The 13,737-nt window shown below is 53.4% G+C and overlaps 5 protein-coding genes across 5 annotated transcripts; all 5 read left to right on the forward strand.

The window, feature by feature from the left end:
• Positions 1 to 607: 607 nt before the first annotated feature.
• Positions 608 to 2,016, forward strand: COL26b_010438 (uncharacterized protein; the record flags this gene model as incomplete). Its single annotated transcript, XM_053183139.1, has 4 exons — positions 608 to 843; positions 918 to 1,205; positions 1,276 to 1,744; positions 1,810 to 2,016. The coding sequence occupies 4 exons, from the start codon at positions 608 to 610 to the stop codon at positions 2,014 to 2,016; spliced, it is 1,200 nt and encodes a 399-aa protein (XP_053032946.1).
• Positions 2,017 to 2,652: 636 nt separating this feature from the next.
• COL26b_010439 (uncharacterized protein) lies at positions 2,653 to 2,898 on the forward strand (the record flags this gene model as incomplete). The annotated part of the gene is made up of 1 exon (XM_053183140.1): positions 2,653 to 2,898. One exon carries the CDS (start codon positions 2,653 to 2,655, stop codon positions 2,896 to 2,898), a length of 246 nt encoding a protein of 81 aa, XP_053032947.1.
• Positions 2,899 to 7,877: 4,979 nt separating this feature from the next.
• COL26b_010440 (uncharacterized protein) lies at positions 7,878 to 10,005 on the forward strand (the record flags this gene model as incomplete). Its single annotated transcript, XM_053183141.1, has 4 exons — positions 7,878 to 7,974; positions 8,036 to 8,402; positions 8,456 to 8,858; positions 8,911 to 10,005. 4 exons carry the CDS (start codon positions 7,878 to 7,880, stop codon positions 10,003 to 10,005), a joined length of 1,962 nt encoding a protein of 653 aa, XP_053032948.1.
• A 733-nt stretch (positions 10,006 to 10,738) lies between these two features.
• Positions 10,739 to 12,357, forward strand: COL26b_010441 (uncharacterized protein; the record flags this gene model as incomplete). Its single annotated transcript, XM_053183142.1, has 6 exons — positions 10,739 to 10,840; positions 11,258 to 11,404; positions 11,455 to 11,492; positions 11,557 to 11,694; positions 11,826 to 12,245; positions 12,315 to 12,357. The coding sequence occupies 6 exons, from the start codon at positions 10,739 to 10,741 to the stop codon at positions 12,355 to 12,357; spliced, it is 888 nt and encodes a 295-aa protein (XP_053032949.1).
• Positions 12,358 to 12,875: 518 nt separating this feature from the next.
• COL26b_010442 (uncharacterized protein) lies at positions 12,876 to 13,735 on the forward strand (the record flags this gene model as incomplete). Its single annotated transcript, XM_053183143.1, has 3 exons — positions 12,876 to 13,062; positions 13,114 to 13,310; positions 13,373 to 13,735. 3 exons carry the CDS (start codon positions 12,876 to 12,878, stop codon positions 13,733 to 13,735), a joined length of 747 nt encoding a protein of 248 aa, XP_053032950.1.
• Between the last annotated feature and the right edge of the window lie 2 nt (positions 13,736 to 13,737).

The following is a 13,737-nucleotide window of genomic DNA, read 5'->3' on the forward strand; positions in this document are numbered from 1 at the left end:
CTCGGCCGATGGAGGGGGCGGGGCATCGGTCGCCGGGGGACGGAACCCGGTCCCCCCAACACGAACCTGGTAATCAGCTTTAAACAGCCGGCATTTTCCCGGAGTCTAAGCAAATCCAGAACTGCCGGTGAGGTGCTTACGATTTCCGCATCGGGAAGTCTCAAGCATCACCAACAGACGAAGAGGAAGTGTTAGTCGCCCCGCGTCGGTCAGTTCCCCGCTCTTCCTTCTGGCAAACCCCAATTGGAACCGTCCCGTCCGATTGTCGACAATATTACCGACCGGAACATAGATCACACGACGAGAAATTGTTTTGTTTGGTGTGAAGCGGGACGGGACGCGAGCTAGAAGGGACTGTTGAGCTTTCTTCTCCTTTTTCCATTAGATCCTCGACGAATAGAAACGAAGCAGATTATCCGGTTGGGAGACAGCTCTTCTTTAACAGCTTGTGTTTTTCCGTTTCAAAGTCTACCGCCTTCTTCTCTTCCCTCTGTCGCGACACGGAACGTAGCTTTTGACGAAAGGATCACCGTTTGTGTTTGTTTGAACTTGGGATTTGTCGTCTCTCCTTCGCTCGATCTTCCTGCCACATACCACACGTCCGAAGATGTGCACAACGATATCCGAGGCGCCCGTCAACGGCGTCGCGCCCACCAAGAACGGCATCGTCGTCGTCACGGAGATGGAGAAGAACGCCGCCCCCGTCGAGACTCTGAAGGCGCCCTTGCCGAATCCTTCGCTGGTGGTCACGGCCGATCACCGCCTCAAGGCAGAGGAAGCCCCCGTCCTGGCGCCCAAGAAGGGCGAGGTCCTGGTCCACGTCAAGGCGACTGGTGTCTGCGGGTGAGTTTGTCCACGAGAAACATCCAAAATTACAGCCACGATGGACAATGCGCTGACAACCTCTCGTCCCCCAGATCCGACATCCACTTCTGGAAGACGGGCAAGATCGGCACTCTCGTCTTCGAAGGCGACTGCATCATTGGCCACGAGGCCGCCGGCGTGGTCATCCGCTGCGGCGAGGGTGTCAAGAACCTCAAGCCCGGCGACCGCGTCGCCATCGAGCCTGGCGTGCCGTGCGGCGAGTGCTTCCTCTGCACAGAGGGCCGTTACAACCTCTGCGAAGATGTCCAGTTCGCCGGCGTGTACCCGTACCACGGAACCATCCAGCGCTACAAGTGCCATCCCTCCAAGTGGCTTCACAAGTAGGCGTCCACGTTCCACGAGTTGATGACAGCATCGTGGAGAATCTGCGGCGCTAACCCACAAACCCAGGCTGCCCGACAATATCTCCTACGCCGAAGGCGCCCTCCTCGAGCCCCTCAGTGTCGCAATGCACGGCATCCGCACCGCCGGCCTCTCCCTCGGCGTCGGCGCCGTTGTCTGCGGCGCGGGCCCCATCGGCCTCATCACCCTCGCCGCCGCGCGCGCCTCGGGCGCGCACCCGCTCGTCATCACCGACATCGAGCCCTCGCGCCTCGCCTTCGCCAAGACGCTCGTGCCCAGCGTCATCACCTACCGCGTCGACCCGGCGCTCGGCAACGAGGGCAATGGCAAGGCGATCCGCGCGCTGTTTGGGGATGACGAGTACAGCGCCCCGCGGACGGTGCTCGAGTGCACCGGCGTCGAGAGCAGCATCTGCACGGCGGCGTTCACGGCGCGCCGCGGCGGTATGGTCATGGTCATCGGCGTGGGGAGGGAGATTATGAACAACTTGCCGTTTATGCACCTTTCTCTGGCTGAGGTGAGTTCTGCCTATCCCGGGTTCTGGGTCAATGGTGGGATATACTGATGATTTTTGTCTTGCAGATCAAGCTCGAGTTCATTAACCGGTACCGCGACACGTGGCCTGCCGGCATCGCGTGCCTGAGCAGCGGCATTCTCGACCTCAAGAGCCTCATCTCGCACACCTTCCCTCTCGAGCAGGCCGTCGACGCCCTCACACTGGCGTCCGACTACAGGAACGGCAGCATCAAGGTTCAGATTGTGGACGAGGTCGACTCCGAAGTCTTTTAGATGGGTACAGCGGGGATGGTTGATGGAGCATTGGTATCGGGGTGATGAGGCATGGTGTTGTTCGGGGCTTTATGTGATAAACTTTGGATGGGTAATGCGGTCGAGCATAGCATACTTAGCGACTTCGGCGTTGCGGCTAATGAATTTAATTCATGTGAACCAAGTTTTTGGTCTGAAAGTGCTGATATTCTTGATGTATTCAAGATTCGTGGCCCGGCCGACTAACGTCTCTCGCTAATACAGCTAGACAGCTAGGAAACCTCTTTGGGCTCATGGCCACCAATACTCATTGATATTACGGATGCTAGTTTGTCAATCAGTTTTATCCATTCTATGGGCGCTCTGTCTGCCGAGTGTCTTCTGTCAAAGTTGAAAGTGGCCATAGCCGTTGAAATCATACAACGGCCGACCAGGCCCGTATCCAGCCCAATGCTCGCCTTGATCTCTCCTCTGGTCATTGTCTCTGTTCCCGAGGTTTCCCTGGTTTTGATCTCTCCTTCGATTTTCATCTATGTCGCCCATGTTTTCTTGACCTCGGTCTCTGCTTTGGCCATCCTCTCCGCCTCTCATATTCTCCCGTCCTTGATGTCTCAAATATCGCACATTCATACCATCATCGGTGAACCTCAACTCCACATGCGGCTCGAATCGTCTCTGATCAACCCAGAAGCCCACCCCTCGAACATCCGACTCGCTGACGAAGAATTCCCCGAATACATCAACAAGCTGCATCTGCCCAGTCTGTCTCGGCAACATAGCAACCCCAGGGCTGAGGAACCGCCGACAGAAGACAAGTACCCTCTCTCTCAAATCGCCCATGTGCTGCCGAAAATCGTCATTCCCCACCACGGCATCATTGTGCTCAACGAAGAGCTCTTGTAAAGGGTAGAGGATGCTCTGCGTTCTGCCACATTCCCGGCCTTCCCATGTCCAGCAGGACACGAAGAGCTCAAAGGTGCAGTTGCCGTACCTGACGTTGAACACGATGTGCGGCGTCCATTTGAAATAGTTGTAAGGTATGTTCTCATAACCTTCGTCCAGAAATTCCGCAACATCATCGTCAGAAGGAGGTACCGACATGCCGAATGTGACATGCGTGATAGCTGCTGGGGCAATTTGTCTGGACCAGTGGTTTTCGGGGAGTTCCTCCTCGGCTGCCCCGTCGTTGTTGTTGACCGGTGCTGGTGGAAGCTCTTCTATGTCACGGTCGTCATACTCAAGGATGGGTTCAGGCCATGGTTCAGGGTGCGCATCTGGGTCTGCGAAGTCAGGACCATAGTCAGGAATACGACCTGCCCCTACAGGCCGCTGTGGTCGTGGCGGGTCTTGCGGAATGTCTTGGGGGGGTTCTTGGTTAACCGGTTGCTGTGGTCTTGCTGGCTCGGGAGCGGGGGGGATGGGCCCGTAGTTTGGTAGCCATCTTTCCATGATGATGTTTGTAGTTGTGTTGAATGATATTCCTCGCGTCTTCGGGTTGATGGAATTATAGCTCTCGGAGAAGCCCATTTATATCGGGCATTGTGTGCGGTCATTCGTGGTGGTGAATCAGACACGAACACATTCACTGCTCTTTGACTCAATAGTACCTAGTGATTCGGTCATAACAGATCAGACCATGCGAGAGCCTTGGGCGGCCCAAGTCGATGAATGAAATTCAAGGCCCGACTGTCTATCACTTGAGAAATAAGCTAAGCCTCATCCCTGAGTCTCACGCTGTCCGCCTGATGTTGACCATGCTGGGTAACAATCGCGGCATACGTTTTTGGCCTACTCTTATGATTTCAAACCTCTCGTGGTCTTTAGAAGCTTAGACCGGATATATGGAGATGAAGAAAAACAACTTTGTGGTGGTGATGAGAAAACTGACGTTGATGTCCTGATCTGCGCAATGGTCATGTAATTCCTTTGTGCAACGTCATGTAGTACACAAGAAAAGGTACCTCTTTTGCTACGAACCAGATTTGAAACTCGGAAGTACGAAAACCTCCTATGGTAGCCACAGCTAGGAAGTGTCTCCCCTCGTGGGAAGTAATATTACCTGGTATTCGGAAAGGCTTGTGAGCTTAATGGCAGATCGAGTGGTCAACTGTATTGCGAGATCAGTTCCCTCCTCATTTGTCCCCTAGTCATGAACCAAAGACCATATGGCTTGTCCATCGAGCCAAGAATCCAGCTGAGCAGAAAACCTGAACCAACTTAATACGTACGATTCTAGTACCTATGTGCTTGCGATTTCATCCTTGCAGCAATTGGCGAGTGCTCAAGACAGCCTGTGGTCGAGGCAATGTCCCACAGAACACGGGTGCGAGATCGGCGAACTCGCTACCGAGCCAACAACATTGGGAAACTTCTATTTTGCCATGCACATTTATTTCATTCTCGGCGTCCAGGCTAACGCGCAAGTCGCGCACGGAGTATGCACATGGGACCTCAGAGATGCCCATTCGTACCTACCATTGCTCTGGATGATCATGCCGCTGGGTCACTACCTCCGACAGGCAACAAGCTCAGTCTTCTCCCTTCACGACCTGTTGCTCCGGCCGCCGAACTCTTCTCCGGACAGTTCGTCTGAACAAGGTTAAGATTAACCACAATCCTGGCCCCCCAATCGCACCGAGCTTCTGCCCACATCCCACCTTACCGTGCCCGCAAACCCCCAACAACTGCGCGGACAGACCACTGAAGAAGCCCTGTCAAACCGCCCCAGGATCCAGGATCTCGTCGCGCTAGAGTGTATCAGAAGCTCCGTCGTCCCCCAGCGGGGCCGCGTGCTTTTTCGCTTCAATTTAGCGTCGGGGTCCCTTGGCTGCGGTGAGCGCTGTCATTGCCTGTCAAGATTGGCTAATTCCTTCGCTTCTGGGCCTGCTCCCTGCTAGAATGTCAATCACTTCCCGAAGGAGGCGTCCACTTTGCGGCATCTCCATCGACTTCACTGTTCCTTGCGTTGTCGTCGGCGGACCGCCGAAAAGTTAGCTGAGATGGAGAAGAGAAAATCGCGCCACTCTGGGAAGGTGAGGGTTTGCGCTCCCGATAGCCTCGGGTTCCAGATACGTAGAGTTGCAGAAGTGCGACTGAAGAGCGTCCCCTACATTACTATGCTCACTGTACTCAATAGCATGCCGTTGTAGTGATCCAGTTGCACTTTTGTGACGCTTTGATTCACTGCCCGGGCATAAGATGCGTCCGTATCTGGACCCTACCTTCAAATCCACTCTAGACCTGCAGGCACCGACGCTAAGGGGTTGCGTGGACTTGAACGTCGAACTAACAGATAGCGTGAGTGAATCCAAGGGTTGCGCAGACCGGGGTTAAAGTTGGATTCGGGACGGAATGGACTGCGGTCTGTGGTCCAGCCTTCACTGTCACTGTGAGAAACTTGGCATCGGCATCGAGCCAGGCTATTGGGAGCAAGGTGACCTTCTGAATGGGCAGTGCCATCGTGAAAGATCGAGGTCCACTGATAGGCACCGTCACGAGATCGTCGGATGCGACCGACGTTGGTTCTTAGGTTGAGGTGATGGTGTTCTCTTGGAGGAAACAAAGATCGCTCAGTATTGTTCATGAGTTTCCAACAATCATGCATGGTCTTGGAGGCAAGATGTTTGGCGTTGGATGGAGCTGCGACCGGCCGATGCCAAGGCCCACTGTTATCAGGAAAGCAAATAGCCCATGAGGGAGATTTCAAAATGAAACTCGATGGCCCCCAAACACAGCATAGACTGACGAATTATTTGCAAATACTTTTTTCCACTGTATAGCTAGCTACTGCGGACTTCTGAAGGTCTACATGACGTTGCAGTAACAGCCATCTGCGGGCCTAGCATTTGTGTTAGTTCGAGTATTTCACGAGCATTGTTATTGTGAGAAGCTCACCAAACACCACAGCAGAACCCTTGCTTGTCAATGCAACCGCCACGCATTTGTACCTGATCTTGCTGTTGGACTTGTTCCGATCCTTGTGCATGCATTGTAGGCTGAGCGGTAGTTGGAGGCTGAGACTGCTGCCCCTGAGCAGGTTGATCGTTGTCACCAGCCATTTTGAGCGTATCTTGTTACCATGCGGAGTTGCTTTCGGAAGAATCCTTCAGAGAGAGTGAAATTCATCGAGCTCCAAATCACTAGCAGCATTTATAAGTTCATGGAATATTCATGGCGGGACTGTGAGTTCCAGCTAGTTGTCGCGGTGAATGGAATCTACCTATGGCGTGTTATCTGCCACCCGAGTGAATCGTTGAATTGGATGAAGTCAAACCCTACGGGCTTCAATTGTCAGCTCCATCGAGCGTATTCGTACCTGATACAATTTGATATTATGGAGTCCAGTATGAATTTACAACGAGAAAGGTTCCATATCCGCTCCTCTAGCAAACCTTGTTTTCTGACCGCAGACGTTGCTACGAGTAAAAGTATTCGAGGTCATCAACCGAGGAATGCTTTCAACAACCTCTTTTTTAATCTAGAAATAATTAGACCTGGTTTCTGCTTGTCAAAGGCTGAAGATGGAAGCTGGATTGCATGTAAGGCGTAGTACGGTTTGTTAGGTGTTGAAAAGCTGATTCTCGATATCACTAGCGCAGAACAAAGATCATGACTCTGACGAGCTCGTTAGACATGACGATCAGCTCAAGGCAATCGAACGGAGTGACCCGGGTCTCCGCTCCGATCCTCCGTCAAAGATCAACATTCGCGCGCCCGCCGGCCTGTCCGCACTCACGAGTCAGTCTCCAGATCTCTCAACTTCATGGAATGCAGGTCCTTCCTCACCAATTGACATTCACCTTTGCGTCCGAGTTTCTGATCGGGTCTCATTTCGACTTTTGGTGCCATTGTCCGTGGGTTTTGACTTCGCGTCCGCATTCTAGAACGATAAGCAGTTCCAGAACGACCCTGGATCATCGTCCGTCTTGGCTTTCAAGGTTCACAGAGGTTCCTTGCGTTGCCGAGTTGTCTTGAACTTGGGTATCTAAACAAGCGGCTTGGCAAGTGGCAAGGGAATATCTAGCGCCCCTGAGATGATGCAGGACCGGCGGGACATTTGGCCCCGACGGCTCAAAAGTCAGCCAATGCTTTCGAAGCAGAGCGGGATGCAATTCTAGGCCTTACTCATGTTGCGGTCAGCAAAGGCCTCCAGTGAAAGCCGCGAAAAGCATTAATCCTCTACAAGCTGTCAAAGACACAACTTAGGGACATGTCTCGTTAGCGAAAGCTGACGTTGAAAAAAGGTCGGCTCCCCGTAAAATAAAGCACACACACCTGCGGCACGGTCACGGCTCTTCAGCGAACCACCCGCAGCAAATTGCCGCCAGTACCGTGAATGCCGCTGTTTGTCGACGCAAACGGCGGGTTGCTGGGGGCATTTTGGGGGCTACAAGGTAATTAATTTCGCCCAAACCCTGTCCTGCCAAGGCTTCGTATAGGAGGGACCCCTGCTAGACTATGGCGAAGCCCCCCATCTGCAGTCGAGAAGCAGGAAAAAAACTCTCTCTGGGATGAGCATCCTGTTTCTGCATCTCAGGTGGTGCAGTTTTGGCGGCGCTCCTGTGCGATGGAGTCTCATTTTGCATGCGGACATACGCTGCATATTCGTCCATATTCCCTCGTGGCAAGAGCTTGGATCCCGGCTGCTCGGGATGGGATCATGCGGCTCAGGACCAATAGCTTGCAAATAGCCACGTGTGTAGGGGTGGGAAGTTGAGGAATGGTCCGACGCGGCGGTGATCTTCTGCGTGTATATAGCCGTGGGTGAGGAGCATGTCGATCATGAATGTCTTTCTTTTCCCCTCTTCTCTTCATCCCTCCAGCATCCAAGCTCAGCGGATCTTACACTCCTTTGAAGACAAGTCTTCCTCCATCTTGTCAAGATGCCTTCTCTCGGAAGAGCTCTGCTGCTCGCTGCGGCCATGCCGCTGGCCAGCTTCGTCGGCGCCCAGAACATTGTCGTCGACGGAGAAGCCATTGGTAAGTGGGGCGAATGTCCCATAAGTCCTCTTCTTCAAAGTCTCTTCTAACCTGCTCGCAGAGGCCAACGAGGTCACCGTTGCCCCCGCCGCTGAGGAGTTCCCCGAGGCTGAGATCCCGGAGGAGACTGTCCAGTTGACTGATTCCGTGCTGGCCAACCTTACCCAGCTCGAGCTCAGCAACATTTCGCTCTTTACCTTCCCTGACACTGAGGGCGTTGAGAAGCGCGCCCTCCCCAACAACAAGTGCAAGACCTTCCCTGGCGACTTGTTCTACCCCACTGAGCTCGTCTGGAAGGTCTTCAACCTTCTGACTGGCGGTGCTCTCATCAAGACCGTCCCCCTTGGTGCTGCCTGCTACCAGGGTGAGCACTACGATGCCGAGAAGTGCCAGTACCTCCTCGACAACTGGTCCAACTCTGATACTCAGTGAGTAGCTACACGCAACTATCATGCCAATGCCTCTAACTAACTCTTTGAAGCGATGAGGACCCTACCTCCGTCATGTCCCCTATCTACCAGGGCGCCACCTGCCAGCCCCAGAACGCCGCCAACAACCAGACCTGCGAGCTGGGCGGCTTCCCTCTCTACTCCGTCAAGGCCACCAACGTCGCCCAGATCCAGCTTGCTATCAACTTTGCTCGCAACCTCAACCTCCGTCTGGTTGTCCGCAACACTGGTCACGACTTCCTTGGCAAGAACACCGGTGCCGGTTCCTTGTCCATCTGGACCCACAACCTGAAGGGCCTCAAGTTCATCAAGAACTACGAGTCTGCTGGAGGCTACAAGGGCCCTGCTTTCAAGCTCGGTGCTGGTATCCAGGTCTCTGAGCTGTACGAGGCTGCCAACAAGGAGGGTTACACCGCTGTCGGTGGCGAGTGCCGCGTAAGTTGAGAACATGTTCCATTTGTTTGTGACACTACTGATCGTGCAATAGTCCGTTGGTGTCACCGGTGGCTACCTCGCTGGTGGTGGTCACTCTCCCATGAGCCCCGTCGCTGGTCTTGGCAGTGACCACATCCTCTCCGTCGACATCGTCACTCCCGATGGCCGCCACGTCACCGCCGACGACAAGAACAACAGCGACCTCTTCTGGGCTGTCCGTGGTGGCGGTGGTTCTACCTGGGGTGTCGTCACCTCCATGACCGTCCGCGTGTACCCCAAGAAGCAGTTCTCTGGACTCACCTGGAGCCTCAACACCGCCGAGAAGAACATCTCCAGCACCGTCTTCTGGTCCGCCATGGAGGCCTACTGGCGCCGCTTCCCCGACTTCTCCGCCAGCCACAGCTACGGCTACTCCACCCTCTTCCCCGCCGGCAACGGTGCCTTTCTCTGGAGCATGCGCCCCTGGCTCGTGCCCGGCATGGCTCTCGACGACTTCAAGGCTATGGTCGCTCCTCTCTTCGAGGAGTGGGCTACTCTTGGCTTCAAGGTCGAGCCTGAGTACTTTGAGCACGACAACTTCTACGACACCTGGAAGAACCACTTCCCCATGGAGAGTGTCGGCAGCGCCACCATCCGCACTGCCTCTCGTCTCATCCCCAAGGCTAACTGGGAGGACGCTGCTCTTCTTAACGAGACTATGTCCACCCTGAGGGGCATCATCGAGGAGGGCTCCGCGCTGATTCAGTACAACATGAACGCCGCCGCCCCCGCCGAGACCACCGAGAGCGCTGCCAACCCCGCCTGGCGTGAGAACCTCATGTTCGCCATCATTGGAGGCGGATGGGCCGACACCGCCACCACCGAGGAGGTCAAGACTGCCAACGTCCGTATCACCCAGGACTGGATGGGCAGACTCCGCAAGATCACCCCCGGCAGCGGTGGTTACGGCAACGAGGGAGACGTCATGGAGCCCGACTTTGGCCAGGCCTTCTTCGGATCCAACTACGCTCGTCTGGTTGAGCTCAAGAAGAAGATTGACCCCTGGGGAGTGTTCTACGCCCCCACTGCTGTCGGCAGTGAGGACTGGTACATTGCCCGCCAGAACGACTGGCTCACCCTCCAAACTGACCGTCTCTGCCGCAAGTAAATATAATGTAATCATTGGTTGATGAACGGTGACCAAGCATGGAGTTGGGTAGCGGCTTCAGTTGAAATAAACTTGTTATCACGTCCATCTGCAAGAAAAGTCGCCCTCGTACAGTGCAACGGTGATGCTTTGCGATCATTCACCGCAGCTATCTGAATTCTACGTAGCTTTGCGTCGATAATGTCGGTAAATCCATCCATGGTGCCAATGTCAGATCATTTGTGGCGGCAAGGCTCCAGACGACACAACCCCGAATCTCCCTCCATAGCGACAAGAAGTAACGTCGTCGTTTCCTTATGCCTCCAAAACCAGATGCCGGGGCTGGGAAGCGGTAAAGGCATAGTGTTTTCGGACCATCATTTTTCCTGTCTTCTCGGTTTAGTATTCCGTGTTGCTGGGCTTGACGAAACACTTGCCTTTTATGGCCACGGCCATGTACGTTGGCGTTGGTAACATACGAGGAGGGATATTTGGCCGCTCTAATTCGTCCAAACCAAAGGATCTTTTGCCTTTTTCAGGAGCTGTGTCCGAAGAAAGCATGATTAGATCCGAGCGAACCGTTACCTAGTTACACAGAGGGGTAAGTAGCTGCATTTTACTCCTCCCATCTACACCTTTTTGTTAAGGCAGAGTCTGTCGCTGCTGTAGCATCGGGAATCTACCCATAGCAAAACTCAGAAACCTTTAGCTAAATAATCGCTCGGTCCAGCTACTAAAAGCAATATAACCCATCATGTCGGATCCGAATGTCGCAGAGGCTGCGCAAACCACTGTGCCGACTGCCACCGCCAGCAATGTCCCTGACCATGAGTTGGTCCTCGAACCTGACGAGCAGGTAAGTATCCGTCTTCTTGCCGTAATGGATCCCGATGCACTTGGTCGCTAATCATAGTTGATAGGATGATAACTCAGAAGTAGAAGTTGTCAGTCTGATGTGGCATCGTGGGGTGCAGTATGTCGCGAAGCTGACTTGACTATAATACCCAGCCTAGCATTGCCTCATCCACCGCAAGTGTTTCAAGCTCCATATTGGATTACCGTCGCGAAAATGGTAGAACGTATCACAGGTACAAAGACGGCAGTAGGTATCACCATGCTATAGTTAGCACAGCGAAATCCAGGCGGCGTTCACTGAGCATCAATATACAGAATACAACTTGCCCAACGATGACAGAGAGATGGACAGACTCGGTACGTCTCTTCCATGGCCAACGGATGTGTTTCAATGTTGACCTGTCTACTAGATTTACAGCATCACATGTTCCTTCTTTCTTTCAACGACAAGCTTGGAACTGCTCCACCAAACGAACCAGGAGCCAAGGTCGGGCGTGTTCTTGATGTTGGCACTGGCACTGGGATATGGGCGATGGATTTCGGCGACGCGCATCCCGAGGCAGATGTCTGTGATTGACGATGACATGTTTGAAAATTATTTCTAACCAATCACAGGTGCTTGGCATTGATCTTTCAGCCATCCAACCGGAATAGTAAGATCCTCGCTCTTGGATGAATATCATTGCCGTCAGAACTCTCGCGAACTAACCCCCAAAGTACCCCTCCTAACGTGAAGTTCGAGATCGACGATCTTGAAGAACCTTGGACCTTCTCCCAGCCATTCGATTACATTCACAGCCGTCTCATGAACTCGGCCGTTAGCGACTGGAAGGGTTACGTACAAAAGTGCTTCGAGTAAGTGAATGTTTTACCTCAAACTTTGTTCGTGTTTCCTAGCTCGCTATTCGCAAACTACCTCCACAGCCCTACTCATAGCTCGCACTGATGGGCCTCTTGACAGAGCTGATCCATCTTCCGCATTGTAGAAATCTGAAGCCTGGTGGATACTTGGAACTGATCGAGGTCGATCCGTTTCTCAACTGCGACGACGGTACCCTGAAGCCTGACCACTCCGTCATGAAAACTCTCATGCTTCTCATGGAGGCCGCACAGAAGCTTGGCGCCGCTTACCAGGACCCAAAAGAGCTGAAGTCTATGATGATCGAAGCTGGCTTTACCGATGTGATTATGCAGCAGCTGAAGTGGCCTACTAACCCTTGGCCGAAGGAAAAGCGGTACAAGGAACTTGGCATGTGGGGAGCGGAAAATATGGACGAGGGGTGGGAAGCAATCTGCATGGCACCCCTTACTCGAGCTTTCGGGTGGACTCGCGAGGAGGTTCTGCTCATGATGGTGCAAAACCGCAAAGATTTCCATGACAAAAACATTCATGCCTACATTTCGATGTGAGTTTTCCGAAAGAAGATCCCCTCCGCGGATCCGGAAACGTACCTTGCTTACGATGCATCTTATAGCTGGGCCATCCACGGGAAGAAGCCCGAGAAAGAAGCGGCTTGATATAGAGACACTTGGCTTCAAACTTATCATCCTTCTCCCCATAGAAGACTGATCGCGGAGCGAGGCTTTTCCTATTCACCTTAACCATATATAGTCGGCTTTTTGATATTTTTTGTCTATCGATTTTGGCTTTCCTTCGTGCCTAGCCAATGGTCTTGGTAATCATGGCGCCGACGTGACTTTCCTAGCGGGAGAGAATAGCCCCAGCTGCTTTCCAGAACCATAGATTTTGCATCGTACGATGGGGACATCAAACAGTCGGCGAAATGACGAAATGGGAACATTAAGCGAAATGCGACACGTCTTTGAGTAGAAATGATTTCAGAAGCGCCCGATGTCACCTGGACATCTGAAAGCGGCTATCGACCACCACGTGCCGCGTCGCGCTAAAGGTGGCAGCTGAGACCTCAACCCCCATCATTCTTCGTTATCCTCCATCTTCACGGTTCTTCACCGACATCATCCAGCGGAGATCTCATGCATACCGTGGCCTGCAAGAATCCAAGAAATATTCGAACATGGGCTTCGTGATTCTCTTCGCCGTCCTGGCGGTCGGCGGCCTCTTCGCGAGGGAGTTCTGGCTTTGGTACCGCTTATCACATGTCCCAGGCCCGTTCTGGCACGCCATCACCGGCTTTTCCATGGCGCGCGCGGCGCTCAACGGATCCGTTCACGAGTACTACATGGAACTTCACGAGAAATACGGTGAGAGCTGGGTTCTAACATCTGCCTGGTATGCGCGCTGAGATTTCATAGGCCCCCTTGTCCGAATCGGACCAAACACAGTCATGTTCAGCGATCCCGATACCTTGAAAAGAATCGCGGCTGCGCGGAGCAAATACACGAAAGGCGAGTGGTACGCAGTTGGAAGAACGACGCCAGGCGAGGATCACCTTTTTTCGATGCGCGATGAGGAGAAGCGGATGCATTTGAAGAGCAAAATGGGCCCGGGTGTAAGTCCAGCTCGCGCAGCGAAAACGTGTCTTTGATCTGCAGCTCCCACTGACATTTTCAGTATTCCGGCCTTGAAAATGGTGGTTTCGAAGCTGGTATTGACAGGCAAATTGCCGCATTTATTGACCTCATCGACACTAAGTACATTTCCACACCAAACGTGTTCAGACCCATGGACATGGCCAGCAAGTCGACGTACTTGGCCCTGGATGTAATCAGTGAGCTTGGTTTCGGCCACACATACGGCTTCTTGAAGGAAGATCGTGACCTGTATCAATATGTTGCTACAAAGGACGCGTTTTTCCCAGTGATGATCACGATGGGAAACGTACCCTGGCTGGCCAAGCTCATGCACAGCTGGCCTCTTAACCTGGGGCTGCCGAAGTCAGCAGATTCGGCCGGCTTCGGGGCACTTATGGGGTGAGA

Source organism: Colletotrichum chrysophilum, assembly GCF_026319265.1.
Source record: "Colletotrichum chrysophilum strain AFK26 chromosome Unknown scaffold_111, whole genome shotgun sequence".
NCBI classification, from domain to species: Eukaryota; Fungi; Ascomycota; class Sordariomycetes; order Glomerellales; family Glomerellaceae; genus Colletotrichum; species Colletotrichum chrysophilum.